The following is a 19364-nucleotide window of genomic DNA, read 5'->3' on the forward strand; positions in this document are numbered from 1 at the left end:
GTGCATATCCAGGGAGGGAAAGTTCGAAAAGGCCAAAAGGAGAGATACAGGGTCCACTCTAATTTCCGTTCCTAAAATTTCTGTCAGGGTACTTGCTACTTTAGTCCAGTATCTACGGATCTTATGACAGGTCCATAGGCAATGTACAAGAGTGCCCACCTCTGTTTTACATTTGCAACCCTTTTTTTAAAGAGGTTGTAGTTGCAAACCAACCGCTTGGATAACCAGTGTCTTTTGATTAAACATATTTTTTAAAAATTCACTTTGTCGTAACAATTATATGCTTTATGAAATGAAATATTACTACTATAATTTCTCTTCTACAATTTTGTAGGCCAAGGACAGAATCCTGCTCGCCAGGCTAGCGTCAATTCAGGAATCCCATATGAAGTGCCAGCATGGAGTTGTCAGATGATTTGTGGCTCTGGCCTGAAAGCAGTGTGTCTTGCAACACAAGCTATCATAACGGGCAGCTCCAATATTGTGATAGCAGGAGGCATGGAGAGCATGAGCAAGGTATGAACACAGTTCAGCTGTTATACTAACTGGTTGTTTGCTGGTTAACAGTAGTGAGACAAGACAGAAGGTTGAGTCTAGTTAAAATGAAGAAGTTCAATAGACAAGGTAGGCAAGAGCAGGCCAGGGAACAAGGGAAGACTGATGATTTAAAATACATTTATTTAAATGTAAGAGGCCCAACAGGTTAGGCATATGGATTTGGGGCAAGGATCGGAACAGGAGACTTGGAATATCATAGCTATTACAGAAACATGGCTGAGGAATGGATAGGACTGGCAGTTCAGTGTTTTGGGGTGCAGATTCTATAGGAAGGATAAAAGGGGAGGCAAGAGAGGAGGGGGAGTGGCGCACAATTAAAGAGGATATTCTTGGGGGATTGTTCAGTGAATCTGTATCGGTGGAACTGAGAAATAAGGAGACCCTAAGGGCATATTTTCACACAGAAGGTGGTGCGCGAATGGAACAAGCTGCCAGAGAGGGTGGTAGAAGTGGTTCAATGACAAATTTTAGAAGACATCTGGTTGGAAACATGAATAGGAAGGGTTTATAGGTATATGGGCCATATGCTGGCAAATGAGACTAAATCAGTTTAGGATCTTTGGTTGGCCTGGACGAGTTGGATGGAAGGGTCTGCTTCAGTGCTGTATAACTCATTGACTCTATATTTACCTTATCCCATATTGGTTTTCCCACTTTTGATCAAAAGCTGTTGTCTCCTGGGTTATGCTTTGTCACTTTCTTAAACAATGATGTCATATTTGCAATCCTTCAGACCCTCAGGACTAATCCTCTGTTTAGAGGGGCTTGGAAAATTTCTGTCAATGACTGCAATTTATTGCCTTACCTCTTAGCAATCGAGGATGCATCCCATCCGGGTCTGGTTGCTTGTCTGCTTGCAGTGCTGTCAGCCATTTTAGGATCTCTTCATCTTCACTATACTGCTCAGATGTTCAACACCTACATTTTCAATAAGGCCATTGCCACCATTTTCTAATTTGGTAAAGACAGAAGCAAAATATTCATTTAGTCCCTCTGGGTCATGTCCTTTGCTTCAGTGAATGGCCTACCTTGTTTGTTCCACATGGGCACACTCAATCCTTCATTAATCTTTTACTATTAACATGTTTGAAGAACAGTTTACCAATTGTTTTAGCATAGCCTGCCCTCCTTTCTTTGTAGGAGAAAGTGAGGACTGCAGATGCTGGAGATCAGAGCTGAAAACGTGTTGCTGGAAAAGCGCAGCAGGTCAGGCAGCATCCAAGGAGCAGGAGAATCAACGTTTCGGGCATGAGCCCTTCTTCAGGAATTCCTCTCAGCTCCTTTCTTTGTACTTCCTCTCAGCATTCCTTATTCCAGCCTGAACCTTTCCTGCATTTGAGACACTAATCCAGTGTGTATCATATGTCTCCTTTTCCTTCCTTATTTTCTTATCAATACCCTAAGTCACCACGTATTCTAGCTTTAGATATTACATTTTTATTTTACTTGCTTGTGTACCTAGTTTGTGCCCTATTCAGCTCTTTTTGAAATTCTCCCATTTCTCATTCACAATTTTATCCACCAAAATGCAATTCCAATCAACGTGCTCCAGTTCAACTTTTAGATCCCAAAAATGTGCCCTTTTCCATTCTGGGATATTAATTATTGACTAATTTTTATTATTTTCAAACTTGATATCTGTGTTATCATAACAACTAGGAGCCAGTTCACCCTCTTGAACCTGCTCCATTATATCATCTCAGTTTCAACTTCACTTTGTTCCTGCTCTCCTTAACCCTTCAACCTATTTAAAATTTCTGATGAAGGGCTCTTGTCTGAAACATCGATTCTTCTGCTCATCGAATGCTGCCTGACCTGCTGTTCTTTTCCAGCATCACACTCTCGACTCTAAAAATCTGTCCATCTCCTCCTTCTCACATTTACTCAGTATCTCAGCATAACCACATTCTGGTGTGGTAAATTCCACACATTCATGATCCTTCGAGAGAAGTAATTTCCCAGAACTACTGCCCCTGCGATCGCTGCCAGAAAGAACTATTGCCTCCGCACACGTGCTGATACTTCTGCCGCTGAAACCTTCACGGCTTAAACCTCATGAATGCTGTCCGCCATGTCACTTCTGCCCTCGTGGTTGTTGCTGTTAGACGCCACTTCCGCTCGTACTGATGTCACTTACTGGAATTTCACTGATGCCCCCACACACCCCGCTGAAAGCACATTTATGCCGCTTCCGCCCCACTGTTTCTGCTGAACATGGCACTTCCGCGCCTGCTGACATCACTTAACGAAGTTCTGCTGACCATGTCGCCTCCGCAGTTGCCACTGAGAATGCTGCTGCCAAGGACACTGTTTCAGTGAACATCACCCAAAATGTCACTTTCATCCCCATGTGTGCCACTGAACGCACTGCTTCCACTCCCATGACCGCCACCATTCACGTCACTTCCTCTGGTGACATCACCTATGACATCACCAACGATTTCATGACTGCCCCCCACACTCCAGAGACAGTCTCCATTCCCACTCCCAACTCCAGCTCTACACTAGGCTCCAGCCCTGCCTGGTTTTTTACCAACCCCTAGACCTCGCCTTCACTGAGGGTGAACGATCAGTCCTCAGTAAAGGTCTCACCATCATGCCATACATCTCCAGGTCAACGAATTCCATATATGCTGCGACGTTGAACTTTTCTTCTGCTGCCTCCGCCTCTCTGTGCTTACATTTTCAATTGTGAGTCCCACCCACCCTCTGAGGAAACCTTCTCCAGTGTCCAACATACTCCATCCTCCTGGACACCCCGTGCTGGCATCTTACCTGCCCTCAACCTCTTTATCTCCAACTGCTGCCGTGACATTGACAGCCTTTACCTGTCCACCCTACTCACCTATTTCAACCTCAAACTCTCGCAAAGCGCAGCCCTGCACTCCCTCCATTCCAACCCCAACCTCACCATTAAACTAATGGACGGGGGGAGGTGGGAGCGGGGAGGGCGCACTGGTAGTCAGATACATTGACCTCTACATCACTAAAGCCAAGTGCCAACTCACGAGCACCTCCTGCTTCCTCGACCACGACCTTTATCTTCCATCATGAAACCATCTCCCAGACCATCCACAATCTGGTCACCACAGGCAATTTCCACGGCCTCCAACCTCAGTTCCACAACCGTGCAATACCTGGTTCTACCTTTTACCCAAAATCCAAAACCTGTCTGCCCTGGTCAACCCATTGTCTCCACCTGCTCCTGCCCCACCAAACGTATCTCCTCATTTTCAATACCATCCTGTCCCCTTTGGTGCAGGAACTCCCCACATATATTTGGGACACCACCCATGTCTTCCACTTCCTTCATGACTTTTGATTCTCTGGCCCCTAATGCCTCATCCATGGACATCCCGCCCTATACAGCTCCATCCGCCTTGGCGAATGCCTCCAAGCCCTCTGTTTCTTCCTCTCCCAATAATCCAACCAGTACCTCTCTACTGACACACTCATTTGATTGGTGGAACTGGTTCTCACTCTCAATAATTTCTCCTTCGGATGCTCCCACTTCCTTCAGACCAAAGAGGTAACCATGGCCACCCGCATGGGACTCAGCTATGCCTGCCTCTTCGTAGGATGCGTGGAACAGTCCCTCTTCTGCAGTTACACTGGCACCATACCCACCTTTTCCTCTGCTACATTGCTGACTTTATCGGCATCACCTTGTGTTCCCATCAACTTCACAAACACCTTCCACCCTGACCTTTTGTTCACATGGACCGTCTCTGACATCTCCCTCCCCTTACAGACCTCTCCATCTCTATCTCTGGCAACTGACTCAATATGGACATCTATTTCAAACCCATTCACTTGCGTAGCCACCTTGACTACACCTCCTCTCCTCCCACAACCACTCCTGTAGAAACATGATCCCTTACTGCCAATTCCTTCGCATTCGCTGCATCCACTCCTGGATATCCCAGATGGCCTCCTATTTTAAGGACCGCAATCATCCTTCCCCCATAACCAACATTGCCCTCAGTTGCCCTCCACTTCCTGTATCTTTGCAGTTGGACACCACCCCTCCAACCACAACAAGGATAGCACACCCCGGTCCTCACATTCCACCCTATTAATCTCTGGATATAATGCATTATTCTCTACTGATTCCACCACCTACAATCAGACCCCACCCCCAAAGTTATATTTCCCTCCCCACCCCATCTGCATTCTGCAGAGATCATTTCCACTGTGACTCCCTCATTAGGTCCACGCCCCTCACCAACCCACCCTCCGCGCCCAGTACCTTCCCTTGCCACCACAGGAGGTGTTAGGCCTGTGCTCACACCTCCCCCCTCACCTCCAACCAAGGCCCCAAATCTGGAGATTTTCCTGCACATACCCGCACTTCATCTGTTGTCTATTGCTGTTGATTGGTCCCCTCTAAATCGGGGAGGCAGAATGCCAACTCGCGGAGCATTGCAGGGAAAATATCTGGGACACACACACCAAACAGCCCCACTGGCCTGTGGCCAACCACTTCAAGTGTCCCTCCCACTCCCCCAAGGACATTCAAGTCCTGGGCAGCCTCCAGTGCCAAATCAAAGCTACTCCACAACTGGAGGAAGAATGCCTCATCTTCTGCCTTGGGACCCTTCAACCACATGGCGTCAACATCGACTTCATTAGTTTTCCCTCGCACCATTTCATTCACAGATCCAACCCTGCAACTTAACACCCCTTTCTTGATGTGTCCTACCTGTCTACTCCACCCTCCCCACCGACCTATCACTATTACCCTCCCACTTGCGTCCACCTATTGCCTTCCCAGCTACCCTCCTGCCAGCCCCACCCCCACCCCCATTTAACTCTCAGCCTCATTCCCCTCCACATCCCTTATGAAGGACTTATGCCCGAAATGTTGACTGTCTTGCTCCTTGGAAGCTGCCTGACTTGCTGTGCTTTTCCAGCATGACACTTTCTGACTCCAACTCTCCAGTGCTCACTTTCTCTTAGAAGTAATTTCTCCCGATCTCTGTTTTAAATCTGCTCCTCTTTAACCTAAAATTGTGATCTCTTGTTCTAGATTGCCTCACATGACAAACATGTGGCGGCATGGTGGCACAGTGGTTAGCACTACTGCCTCACAGCGCCTGAGACCTGGGTTCAATTCCCGCCTCAGGCGACTGACTGTGTGGAGTTTGCACATTCTCCTCGTGTCCGCGTGGGTTTCTTCCGGGTGCTCCGGTTTCCTCCTACAATCCAAAAATGTGCAGGTTAGGTGAGTTGGCCATGCTAAATTGCCTGTAGTGTTAGGTGAATGGGTGAATGTAGGGGAATGGGTCTGGGTGGGTGGCGGGTCGGTGTGGACTTGTTGGGCTGAAGGGCCTGTTTCCACAATGTAAGTAATCTAATCTAATCCTTTCTATAACTACTTTGTCAAGTTCCTTTAGCGCCTTGTATATCTCAAATAGATCGCCTTTCATTCTTCTAAAGTCCCGAGAGTATAAATCTAAACTGCTCAATCTCTGTTCATAAGACAAACCCTCCATTTCTGGAATCAACCTAGTAAATCTCCTCTGAATGGCCTCCAATACAACTACATCTCTCCTTAAGTAAAGGGGCCAAAATTGGAAGCAGTACTCCAGCTGTGGTCTCACTAATGTCTTGCACAGTTGTAGCAATGCTTCCCCACTTTTATACTTTATTCCTTTAGCAATAAATGCCATTTGCCTTCCTTATTATCTGCTGTATACGTAAACGAGTTTTTTTGCGATTCATGCATGACAACGCATAGATCCTTCGCACTGACACACTTTAAAGTTATTGACCTTTTAGGTAAGTTGACTTTCTATTCATCTGAACTCACTTGTCCATATTAACACAATAAGGAACATGAGCAAAGTAAGCCATTCGGCTCTTTGAGTAAGCACCGCCATTTCATTGTGGCTGATGTGTTTCTGAATCCTATTCTCCTGCCTGTCCCCGTGACCCTTGAGTCCCTTACTAATCAAGAACCTATCTTTCTGTGTTTAAGTACACTCGATGATGAGGCCTCCACAGCTTTCTGCAGCAATGACTGCTGTAGATTAACCACTCTTTTGCTGAAAACATTTCCTTCACAGTTCTAAAGGATTGTCCTTCACTATCAGGTTGTATCCTCAGGTCCTAGTCTCTTTTCCTCGTGGAAGTATCCTTTCCACATCCACTCTGTTCATGCCTCTCTGCAGTCAGGTCAGCCAGGTGGACCTCATAGCATATGAGTTCCCTGATTGGGGCTTTTAATTTGCACCAATTGGGGAATCCTGGCTGACAGACATAAACAGGAGTGTCAGAAGTTCTGTTCACTCTGACGTATGGCTTTGAGGAAGCTGGGTCAGTGTCAGTGACTTGCTGCTTGAATAATGGGTTACTTGGTGACGGGAAATGGCCTTTGTGGAGTTACTCCATTGGTGATGAGAGAAAAGCACGACCCTGAAGAAATTCACTCACAATTGTCATAGAGTCATGAAGCTGTACAGCACAGAAACAGACCCATTGGTCCAACTCGGTCATGTCAAGCAGATATCCTAAATTAATCTGGTCCCATTTGCCAGCATTCGGCCCATATCCCTCTAAATCTTTCCTATTCATATACACATCCCGATACCTTTTAAATGTTGTAATTGTACTACCACTTCCTCTGGCAGTTCATTTCATACATGCACCACCTTCTGCATGAAAAGGTTGCCCCTTAGGTTCCTTTTAAATCTTTCCCCTGTCACCTTAAATCTATGCCATCTACATTTGAACTCTCCCACCCCAGGGAAAGGATATTGACTATTCATCCTAACCGTTGCCCCTCGTAATTTTATAGATCAGGATAAGATAACCCCTCAGCCTCCGAAGCTCCAGGGAAAATAGACCTATCTTACTCAGCCTCTCCCTATAGCTCAAACCTGACAATATCCTTGTAAATCTTTTCTGAACCCTTTCAAGTTTCACAACATCCTCCTATATCAGGGAGACCAGACCTGCATGCAATATTCCAACAGTGGCATAACCAATGCCCTGTACAGCCATAACATGACCTCTCAACTCCCATACTCAATGCACTGACCAATAAAGGCATACCAAATGCTGCCTTCACTATTCTGTTTATCTGCAACACCACTTTCAAGGAACTATGAACCTGCACTTCAAAGTCTCTTTGTTCAGCAACACTCCCCAGGACCTTACTATTTAAGTGTATAAGTCCTGCACTGATTTGCCTTTCCAAAGTGCAGCACCTCACATTTATGTAAATTAAACCTCATCTGCCGCTTTCTCAACCTTTGGCCCAGATTCTGACCAAGATTCTGTTGTATTCTGAGGTAACCCTGTTCTCTGTCCACTACATCTCCAATTTTGGTGTTACCAAACCTGCTATGTCCACATCCAAATAATTTATATAAGTGACAAAAAGCAGTGGACCCAGCACCGATCCTTGTGGCACACAGGCTGCCAGTCTGAAAAGCAGCCCTCCACACCACCATACCTTCAAGCAAGTTCTGTATCCAAATGGCTAGTGTTCCCAGTATCCCACGTGATCTAACTTTGCTTCCCAATCTGCCATGAGGAACCTTGTCAAATGCCTTACCGAATTCCATATAGATCACGTCCACCGCTCTGCCCTCATCAATCCTTTTCACTACTTCTTGAAAAAACTCAAAACATCATGTAGAAAGCGATGTTGACTACCCCTCATCAGTCCTTGCCATGTCCAAATACATGTAAATCCTGTCCTTCAGGATTCTCTCCAACACTTGCCTACCACTGATGTCAGGCTCACCGATCTATAGTTTCTTGATTTTTCCTTACCACCTTTCTTAAATAGTGGCACCACATTAGCCCATCTCCTGAATTCTGGCACCTTTCCTGTGGCTTTCAGTGATTCAAGCATCTCAGCAAGGGGCCCAGTAATCACTTCCCTAGCTTCCCACAGAGATTTAGGGTACACGTGATCAGGTCCCAGTAATTTATCCACCTTTATACATTTTAAGATGTCCAGCATCTTTTCCTCTGTAATATGGACATTTTTCAAGATATTGCTATTTATTTCCCCACGTTCTCTATCTTCCATATCCTTCTCTACAGTCTTTGAGTTGGAGTAAGCATTCATGGAGTAATCATGTTGTAATTTGGTAAACTTGACTCATTTGACCTTGTCATTGTGGATGGGATGTGTTATTTTTTTCTGAGCAAATGATGTTGTGGCACATAAAATGCCATGTGTAATTCTCCTGACAGCTTATGGACTGACAGCTTTCCCGAGGCACCAGATACTAAAACCTTCTTCAATTGACGGTTTTAGTTAAAGAATATTATGACCTCGAGCCTTTTCTAACTCTGAGACGCTGTTGGTTTTACTAGGCAATTTGAGAACAGGGAAATCCAAATCAGGATTTTTGACTAGGTTAAGATGACTGACAGAGGCATGTGGCTTTGATTTAAACCTTAATGAGTTGCTGAGAGGCTGTTTGGTATGTGGGATTAATGATGTAACCACACAAAAGGGGCCACTAGCTGAAGCCCAACTGGACCTCAAACAGGCCCTACAATGACTTTATCATTGGAAAATGCGTTAAATGGAGCATTTGCATTGCAGGGTATTCCGATGAAAATTGCTAGTCTGACTGAACTTGGGGAGCGTAACTTGAGGACATATCATGCCCAACTCAGGACATATCATGAACAGAGGGATTTGAGGTCAGCTGACAGCAAAACCCCACAACAAATGCAAGCCCTACCTAATCAAATGATAAAAATTTTCAGGATCTGGGCCAGCAAGCCATTGTAATTGCTGCCGGTACATGGACTTGAGACAACAAAAGAGTAACACCAGATCAAAATAGAGTAAGAGAATGCATAGGCTAGTATCCAGGAGAGTGCACACCCCAAAAAGTCTACCTTTATCTGATTTGTAACAGTTAAATTGCTTAGCAACATCCAAATTAGAAGCAATCAAAATAAACATCTCGTTAAATGGTCATCCGATTTTAATTGAGGTCATAGAACAAGGGAACAGTCCTTTCAGTCCAACCAGTCTACCATATTCCCAGACTGCATGAGGTCGATATTGGCACAACCGTTTCAGTGATTGCAGAATCAGACTTTAACAAAATTCGGTCTGGACTCCAACCCTTAAGTTTGTGCAAGACTGTGGCAACATCGAGAACCTATGCAGGGAATAAGTTTGGTTCAGGTCTGTTATGAGAAGCAGCTGGTTCAGTTACCACTAAATGTATTAAAGGATTGGGCCAAAGCTTAATGTGGCCAAATTGGTTGAGAAAGATTCACCTAGACTGATTCAACATTTTTCAATTAGAAAATGGTTGCCTGAGTGAAGTTCTAATTAATGATCTGGAGATTTTCCAGGAAGATCTTGGGACTGTCAGTGGAGCTAAGGCAACCTGCTGACCAGTAAGCAATTCCATGATTCTGTAAAGTCCATCCAATGCCGTTTGCCTTACAGGCAAAACTAGAGGCAGAAATCAGAAGCCTGGAAAGTGAAGAAATCATGAAACCAGTCCACATGGGCCATATGTACCTGCAATTGCAGTTTGAAGAGGATTCCCAGAAGTATGCTACAATTAATGCTTACAAGGGTCTGTACCAGTATATGACATTGCTGTTTGTGGTATTGTCAACCTATGCAACTTTTCAGCGGATTATGGAGGACATTTTGCAAGGTCTATCCTAGGTGGCCATTTATCCAGATGACATGCTAATAACAGGAAGACCACCAAGCTTAGAAAACTTGGACATAGACATTAGATGTGTCTCCTACGCGGGCTTTCACCTTGGAAGGGAAAAATGTGTGTCCCATGCATCCCAAGTGATGTACTTGGGTTACAGAGTTGACAAGGCTGGGTTACACCATTAGAAGACAAAGTGAGGGCAATCACCGGAGCTTAGGTTGTACTTTAGGCTGGTGAATTATTGTGGGAAGTTCATACATAACCTGGCCTCCATCTTGGCACCTTTGTATCAACTCTTTTTTAAAAATAAAAGGCCAGCATTGGAAAGGTCACATTGCTTTCAGGGAAGTGAAGAAACAGCTATCATTCCTGTTGGTACACTATGATCCCAAGCAAGATCTGGTATTGAAATGCGATGCCACCCCTTATGACATTAGGGTAGTATTAATTCATAGGTGGCCAAATGGAGAGGAACACCCAATATGCATGTAGGACTTCGGCTAACACAGAGTGTAAATATGCCCAGACAGAGAAGCAAGGTTTGACGATCATAGATAGAGTCAGCAAATTCCACCAATACTTTTACAGATGTAAATTTATAATTATAATGGAACACAAGCCCCTGCTTGTCTACTTAAACAGGACAAGGCAGTGCCATTCATAGCTTCAGGTCAAATTCAGCTGTAGGCTCTAATACTAAATGTGTATAATTATAAGTTGGAAAACTGTCTGGGAGGCCAAGTAGCAAATGTGGATGCATTGAGCCTCCCACTGCCTCCCATTGGCAGATACATTACTGGTGGTTCTGCCACTGGAAGAGGCCATTATGGTTTTAAACTTTATAGACATACTTCCAGTCATACCTGACAATATAAGACGTTAGACACAGAAAGATCCAGTCCTGGCAAAACTGAAACAGCTTGTGGTGATGGGGGAAACCAAAGGACTCTTATCATCAGAAATGAAAATTGTTTTGGACCTGGAGAGACCAGCTCACAGTAGAGGACGGCATATTATTATGAAGAGCAAGAATGATTGTCCCAAGCAAAGCCAGATACTGGCTGAACTCCACCAGAGTCATCTAGATGTTTCCAAAATGAAGACTTTGCTGAGAGGTTGTATTTGGTGTCCAGGGCTGGGGTTGGGGGTGGGGGGGAAGGTGTGCAGTTGGTGGAGCGGTGCCCACTGTGTCAACAAGGACAACAATTATTGCCAGTAGCTCCCCCACATTTGTGGAATGGCTGGTAAACTCTGGACTCAGTTACTTGTCGACTATGCAGGGTCTTTCATGGGCTCAACATTATTAGTCATTGTGGACACCTACTCAAAGTGGTTGGATGTGCACAGTGTGCATTCGTCAAACATGAGGATAATGATAGAAAAGCTGCACCTTTCCTTTGCCATAGATAGTGGGCTGTTGTTTCCTAGCAGGGAATTTGAGTATTTTCTCAAATTGAACTACTCTGTACTCTCCAACATCCAATGGTCTGGCAGAACGAGCAGTCCAACCTTTGAAGGCAGGTTTAAATAAACAGCCTACAGTTTCAAGGGGTACCAAACTGTTCCAGTTCTTATTTAATTAAAGGACCGCTTTCCATGCTACTACATCAGAATAATTAATGGGGATAAGACTCCGCACCAGGTTAAATTTGTTCTTCCCGGACTGGGTGAGAGGGAGCAGGGAGGTGAAAGGGCATCAGGAACATCAATGCTGGATGCAAGATTTTGCTAAATGAGGAAGAGTTTACTTCAGGGCATGAAGTTTAGTGAAGGAACCAAGGGAATGGCCCTGCATGGGTAAGAGGCATGGTCCAGTGACTCAAAGTCAGGGTTGGAGCGACAGTCCTGAAAACCACATGGATACTTGCAGGAGCAAAATGTGCCTGGCCTCTTGACTGCCTTTCTGACTGTTCTGGAGCCCATGGGTTCTCCCTCTCTGTCAGGCATTGAAGATACCTCTGAATTATCGTTCATTAGCAGAGGGATTGAATTCAAGAGTCGTGAAGTGATGTTGCAGCTGTACAGGACTTTGGTTTGGCCACAGTTGGAGTACTGTGTGCAGTTCTGGTCGCCTCACTTTAGGAAAGATGTGGAAGCTTTGGAGAGGGTGCAGAGAAGATTTACCAGGATGTTGCCTGGAATGGAGAGTAGGTCGTACGAGGATAGGTTGAGAGTTCTCGGCCTTTTCTCGTTGGAACGGCGAAGGATGAGGGGTGACTTGATAGAGGTTTATAAGATGATCAGAGGAATAGATAGAGTAGACAGTCAGAAACTTTTTCCCCGGGTACAACAGAGTGTTACAAGGGGACATAAATTTAAGGTGAAGGGTGGAAGGTATAGGGGAGATGTCAGGGGTGGGTTCTTTACCCAGAGAGTGGTGGGGGCATGGAATGCGCTGCCCGTGGGAGTGGTAGAGTCAGAATCATTGGCGACCTTTAAGCGGCATTTGGATAGGTACATGGATGGGTGCTTAATCTAGGATAGAAGTTCGGCATAACATCGTGGGCCGAAGGGCCTGTTCTGTGCTGTATTGTTCTATGTTCTATGTTCTATGTTCTATGAATCTGAGATGAACTTGGCGGATGTCACCACCTTGATGCATTTGCAGTCTGAAGAGGAGAATGAATTTCTTCTGAGGCGCTCTGGGCAAAAGAGGCAAGCTAGTGTGTGTTACACACCACCTGTATCAGAGTCAGAATTGGAGGATCCTGACCTGGTGCTAAAACGCCCCAGAAGGCTAATACAAAAAGGAAGAAATGGCCTATGTCCTTAGATTCAGAGAGGGAAGGACGTAGTGATTGTTGTGAGGTCAGCCAGGTGGACTGCATAGAACATGAGTTCGCTGATTGGGGCTATTAATCTGGTCAAATCAGGATGCCCTGGCTGACAAAAATTAAACAGGAGTTGTCGCAGCAGAGTGGTGCAGCAGGAGCGTGCTGTGCCCATAACTCAGAAGTCGATGGATTAAAACCATCCTCTGTTATTGCTCAATGTCTCCTTGAGCAGCCTTGCTTTGTAATGGTATTCTTTTCTGCATCTTGCCTTTCAAGTCACTCCCTGAGTGTCTGAATGCTATGTATCCTACCGTTACACTCATAAAACATGCTTTTTTTCCTCAAAAACCTCCTCCTCTGCTTTTGGCTGCACTTCAGTCCCATGCTCCTGATCTTCAGGCATCCAGTACGGAGGAGGGAGGGCAGGTCTGAAGACCTCCTCGTGGGTCTGCTCCTGGGCCTGGCCAAACTGGCCATCAACAGGTCCAGGCAGCGGGCCGTGGAGGGGGTCGTTAGGGCCGACTGCCTGCCCCTCTTCCGCCGTTACGTTAGAGTCCGGGTGTCCTTGGAGAAGGAGCACGCGGTGTCCACCAACACCCTGGAGTTGTTCAGGGAGAGGTGGGCGCCGCAGAGAGTGGAGTGCATTATTTCCCCGTCCAACTCTATTTTGATTTAATCCCTGCCCTCCCCTTCACTGTTTGATGACACAGCATTGCCCTTTGATGTGAAGGTCAGTGCCTGTCACTGGCCACTCGGGTGTTTCCTTTCTTCCTGGTGGTGGAAACTGAATAAAGATTCATGCACCTTGTGTCTTTCACTGTGTCTCACACCTGCACAAAAAAATTAAAGAGGAGTAATTTCTGCATAATTTTGACTGCTTGCAGGCTGGAATTAGCACAAAAAATAAACAAGTACCTCATTAGATTTAAAAAAAAGAAAAATTAAGCTGGAGCGTCAAAAGTTCTGCTCACTCAGAGCTGGCCTCGAGGAAGCTGGGAGTCAGGTACTCTCCACAAGTAGATAAAGGGTGACTTGATGTTTCTGGTTCCTGTGGAGTTATATCCGTCTCAGTATTCTGTAAGCTTCAATGAGATCTCCACTCATCTTTCTTAAATCCATCAAGTACAGAGCTAGAGTCCTGAATTGTTGCTTATATGACAAGCCCCTTTATTCCTTGAAATCATTCTTTTAAATCTCCTTTGGCCCCAGCACATCTCCCTTAGATTTAGGGTTCAAAACTACTCTCAGTATTCCAAATGCCTCAGCAGTATAACTCTGTTCTTATGTTTCAAGCCCTCTTGAAATGAATGCTGAAAATGTGTTGCTGGAAAAGCGCAACAGGTCAGGCAGCATCCAAGGAACAGGAGAATCGACGTTTTGGGCATAAGCCCTTCTAAGGGCTTATGCCTGAAATGTCTATTGTCCTGTTCCTTGGATGCTGCCAGACCTGCTGCGCTTTTCCAGCAACACATTTTCAGCTCTGATCTCCAGCATCTGCAGTCCTCAATTTCTCCTCTTGAAATGGATGCTAACATTGCATTTTCCCTTCCTAGCTCCCAACTGAATTTGCATGTTAACTTTAAGAGATTACTGAACTAGGACTCAAAAGTCCCTTTGTGTTTCAGAAATGCATAGCCTTTCATTGTTTAGAAATATGCCTCTATTTCTTCTTACTTTTTCTCATTCTATTCCATCTTCCTGTTCTTTGCCTATTCTCCAAGTCTTTCTTCAGCCTTTCTACTTCCTCAACACTACCTATTTTTGTTTCATCTAAAAACTTAGCAACGGTGCTCTTTGTTCCTTCTGTCAGATCGTTAATGTATGACATGAGTTGTGGTCCTAACACCAACTGCAGTGGAGCTCTACTAGTCACTGGATGACATCTTGAAAAGTCTGTTTTATCCTAACTCTGCCTTCTGCTATTCAGCCAATCCTCTATCTATGCCAATCCTTGTCCTAACACCATATCTCCAATTTGGCAGCCACCTGTGTGGCACCTTGTCAAAGGCCTTTTGGAAATCCAAATAGATCATGGAATCATAGAATCCCTACAGTGTGGAAACACGCTGCTCGGTCCAACCCAGCCTCCAAATAACCCACCCGGATCCATTTCCCTACCTTATTATCCTATGTTTACCCCTGACTAATGCACCTAACCTACACACCTCATAGTTATCCCCTTATCTACTGTGCTTGATGTTAGATTCCTGACCCTTTCCATACTCTCTGTCGCAATATGTATTCTGGAAACTGTAATAATCTCTGATGAGTCCTCCCCCTGCTTTAACTTATTCTAGAATTTTCCATGCAATTAAACCCAGCCCCCTCCCCCGACAGTATTTAGTTTAAAGCCCTATCCACATCCTTTGCCAAATTTTGGCCTGTGCACCGAACCTATTAATACCTATTTGTAACTTGCTTATTTCCTACCTGTTTTAATGCCATCCCTAAATTTGGTTACTTACTTTATATCTCTGCAACCACGTTATTGATATAGATTATAAATAGCTGGGGCTTGAAGATCCAAAACCTTCCTAATTATGTCTTACCAACTGGGAAAAGACCTGATTCTCTGCTTTCTGTTTAGCTAATCCTCTATCCAAGGTAATGAATTATCCCTAATCCCTAAGATGTGATTTTATATGGCATATTCACCTTTTGTGCAGCACCTTATCAAATGCCTTCTGGAAGTCTGAAAGAACAACACCTGGAAGAACGGATCCCATTAAAATGTTTGCTGCATCACCAAAAAATTCTAGCAAATTAGTCAAACTTTACTTGATTTTCATAAAACCATACTGACTCTGATAGATTGGACTTTGACTTTCCAAATGTCCTGTTGTTACTTCCTTAATAATGAATTCTAATTACTTCCAAACAACATACGTTAAACTAACTGGTTTGTACTTTCCTACTTCCTGTTTCCTTCCCTTTTTGAGTAAGGATTTATATTAGCATTTTCCCAATCCACTAGAACTATTCTTACATGCAGAAAATGTAAGATGTTAGGATGTCACTGCCCTCACCGTTAATGTTCAGCAGCAGCAGCGTGTACCATCTACAAAAACATTACAGAAATTCACCAATGCTCCTTAACATGGTCCAAACCCATGGCAACTACCATTTAGCAGAACAAAGGCGGCAAACACATGGGAATGCCACAATGTCAAACTTCCCATCCACGCACATCATGAAAATGTATGACTATTCTTTCGGTGTCACTGGCTGGGTCAGAATCCTGGAACTGCCTCCCTAATGTCATTTTTCCAAATTGATTTCAGTGGTTCAAGAAGGTGGCTGATCACATTTTCTCAAGGCCAACTAGGAATGAGTACGACCTGGCTCAGTCAGCAACCTGCAGCAAATCAAATCGATCAGGGCTGATTAGTTTTATATGGTACATTTTTGCTGAAGAAGCTAATCCATGAAAGGCAGCTCTCACCAAAAGTGCTGTTATCAAATGTAAGCTGTTGTTTTTGGTGTTAGTGACTGTTGCCATGCTGGCAGAGGCCAACCACAAAAGAAGTCCCCATTTTCCTGTGATGTCAGCTAGTGTCCCTATGTGTGAGAATAAATGTTTAGGTCCCCATATTACAAAAAAATATACATGAGGTGTACCTTTGGGTGTTTTGCTCATCACCTGGTTCTGGCTATCTCGTAGAGAAAATCCTAAGGTATGTCTCATATCCTAGTGAATAAAAAAATGAAAGAATTGCAGATGCTGTAAATCAGAAACAAAAACAGAGGTTGCTGGAATAGTTCTGAGGAGGGTCACCGGACCCGAAATGTTAACTCTGATTTCTCTTTGCAGATGCTGCCGGACCTGCTGAGCTTTTCCAGCAACTTCTGTTTTTGTGTCCTAGTGACATGTCCAAGCTACCAAAAGTCATTTGTACTCAAGACTGTTTACATACTAGTGTGCTTTGCTTTCAAGAAAACTGCTGCATTCATGGTTTTGCCTTTCAATGAGATGCCTTTTCATAATGCTTCTCTTTGCTTCTTACCAAAATAAATAACCCTGCATTTACTCACATTCTCCATTTGCCCTTTGTTGTCCATCATTTTAACCTGTCTATATCTATTTGCAGTTTTTTTGTGTCCTGTTTAAGTTTACATTCTCATCTCACTTCAATACAAGCTTTGAATGCATGACCCTGGTTTCTGAAACAGCTTGGTTAGAGGTCAGTTCTGGAGCCACTCAAGATTGAGTATTTATTGTATTGGGGTCATTAGGCAGCAACTAAGTTTTAGGGCCACCAGGTCCAGATAGAATTCATCCCTGCATCTTAAAAGAAATAGCCATTGAGATAGTTGATGTATTGGTTTCAATTTTCCAACATTCCTTAGATTCATGGAAGGAGCTACTAGATTGGAAAACATTGAATGTAACTCCTTTATGCAAAAATGGAGGGAGACAGAAAACAGGAAACTATGGCCAGTAGGCTTAATATCTATCAGAAGAAAGATATTAGTTATTATTAATGATATTACCTGAGGCAGTTAGAAATATTCAAGATAATCAGGCAAAGTCAACTTAGCTTTGTGAAAGGGAAGTCATGTTTAATCAACTTAATGGCATTCTTTGAGGAAGTAATGTGTGCGGTGGATAAAGGGGTGGATGTACTGTACTTAGATTTCCAGAAGCAGTTTGATACAATGCAATATCAAAGGCTGTTGTGGAAAATAAAAGCTCATGGTGTAGGTGGTTAAAATACTTGCACGAATGAAAGATTCATTCTTTTCCACCTGATGTTTGAAGAGTCAGTATTGTTGGGGATATAAGTGGGGAGTGTACACGAGGATGAGTTGGGAGAGGGAAAACGTTGTGAGGATGACTGAGGGTAAGTGTGCATTGTTAATAAGGGGTGGTGAGCATTATCTGGGTTTAACAGGTCCTTTAAAAAGCTCATTGGACTGAAAAAGGCCTTGAAAGGCATTATTTTTGTTCCTGACAAAAATTAGGCCTGGCTTCATGTCACTTAGGCCTTACTGCTCAGTAAGATGTCCCTGTTCATCATTGGATTAGGCTTCAGTGTGAAAAAGTAGCTAGGTAGTTTAAATTGCAATAAACAACTGGAAGGTCTGGCCTGTAGATTTAATTTAAGCCACAGGTGTTAATTATTTTCACATTTCAAAATGGTAACTGCCCCACCAAAACCAAGCAGTTCACATTTTATACTCTGAGGGATAAGATGGATATAGGATTGTCTGCAGTTAGACTTGGATGAAGAGGCAACATTTAATGACAATGTGCTATGAAGTTATAGAGTCATGCAGGCCCTTCATCCTAAACTAGTCCATGCTGAGCTTGGTGCCCACTCAATTAGCTTGAATTGTCCACATTTGGTCCATATCCTTCTAAACTCTTCTCATCCATGTACTTTTCCAAATGTTTTTTAAATGTTGCTATTGTACCTGCCTCAACCACTTTCTCTGGCAGTCCATTCCATATACACACCACTCTTTGCGTGAAGAAGTTGCCCATCAGGTCCTTCCTAAATCTTTCCCTTATCACCTTAAACCTATGCCTTCTATAGTTTTCAGTTCCCCATCCCTGGGAAAAAGACTATATGCATTAATCCTACCTATGCCCCTCATGGTTTTATACACCTCAATAAGGTCACCCCTCAATTTCCTACATTCCAAGAAATGAAGTCCTATTCTGGCTAACCTCTCCCTATAGCTCAGGCCTACTAGCTCTGGTAATATCCTTGTTAATCTTCTTTGCACTCTTTCTAATTTAGCTGTGTCTTTCCTATTGCAGGATGACCAAAACTGTCCAAGTCCAGCCTCACCAGTAACATATATAACTGTAACCTAATGCCCCAACTCCTACACTTAATGCCTCGATTGCTGAAAGCCAGCACGCTAACTGTCTTCTTCACCACCTTGTCCAGCTGTGACACCACTTGTTGATAGAGCCAGTGTTTTCCCTTGTTATTCCCATCTAGTGTAGTCCAGGTGTGAGCAGAATTACCCTCACTGGTACATGGGTTTTGGAAGAATAGCCCAAAAAGACTATCATTAAGGTGCAGGAAGGAAAATAGGACCTGTAAACATCAAGATAGGTGAGCTGATGTTGATGTCCTTTCAAAAGAGTGAAAATATCTATGGCAAAAGCCTGCAGTTCTAGTTTGGAGGAAAGTGACCATAGTTTAGAGTTATTTACCCAGTAATATTGAATCTTTACACAAAGAAGGAGGGCAGGCATCCAATTATGTCTTTATCTGCTTTACGCAGAAGCAACTGATGACAGTTCCATATATCAAAGATCAGAAGTAGGAGAAAATTAGGACTTCAGATGATGGAGATCAGACTCCAGAAGTATGGTGCTGGAAAACCACAGCCGGTCAGGCAGCAACCGAGGAGC

General features: G+C 44.0%; 1 protein-coding gene across 3 annotated transcripts in view; it reads left to right on the forward strand.

The window, feature by feature from the left end:
• The window catches only part of acat2 (acetyl-CoA acetyltransferase 2), a 103474-nt gene that overhangs the window by 35680 nt on the left and 48430 nt on the right, over nt 1-19364 (forward strand). For all 3 annotated transcript variants that reach the window (XM_072581104.1, XM_072581103.1, XM_072581102.1), the window contains exon 3: nt 335-516. In XM_072581104.1, coding sequence (XP_072437205.1) covers nt 335-516 — 182 coding nt within the window. The remainder of the gene's footprint in view (nt 1-334; nt 517-19364) is intronic.

Source organism: Chiloscyllium punctatum, chromosome 11 (genome assembly GCF_047496795.1).
Source record: "Chiloscyllium punctatum isolate Juve2018m chromosome 11, sChiPun1.3, whole genome shotgun sequence".
Lineage (NCBI taxonomy): Eukaryota > Metazoa > Chordata > Chondrichthyes > Orectolobiformes > Hemiscylliidae > Chiloscyllium > Chiloscyllium punctatum.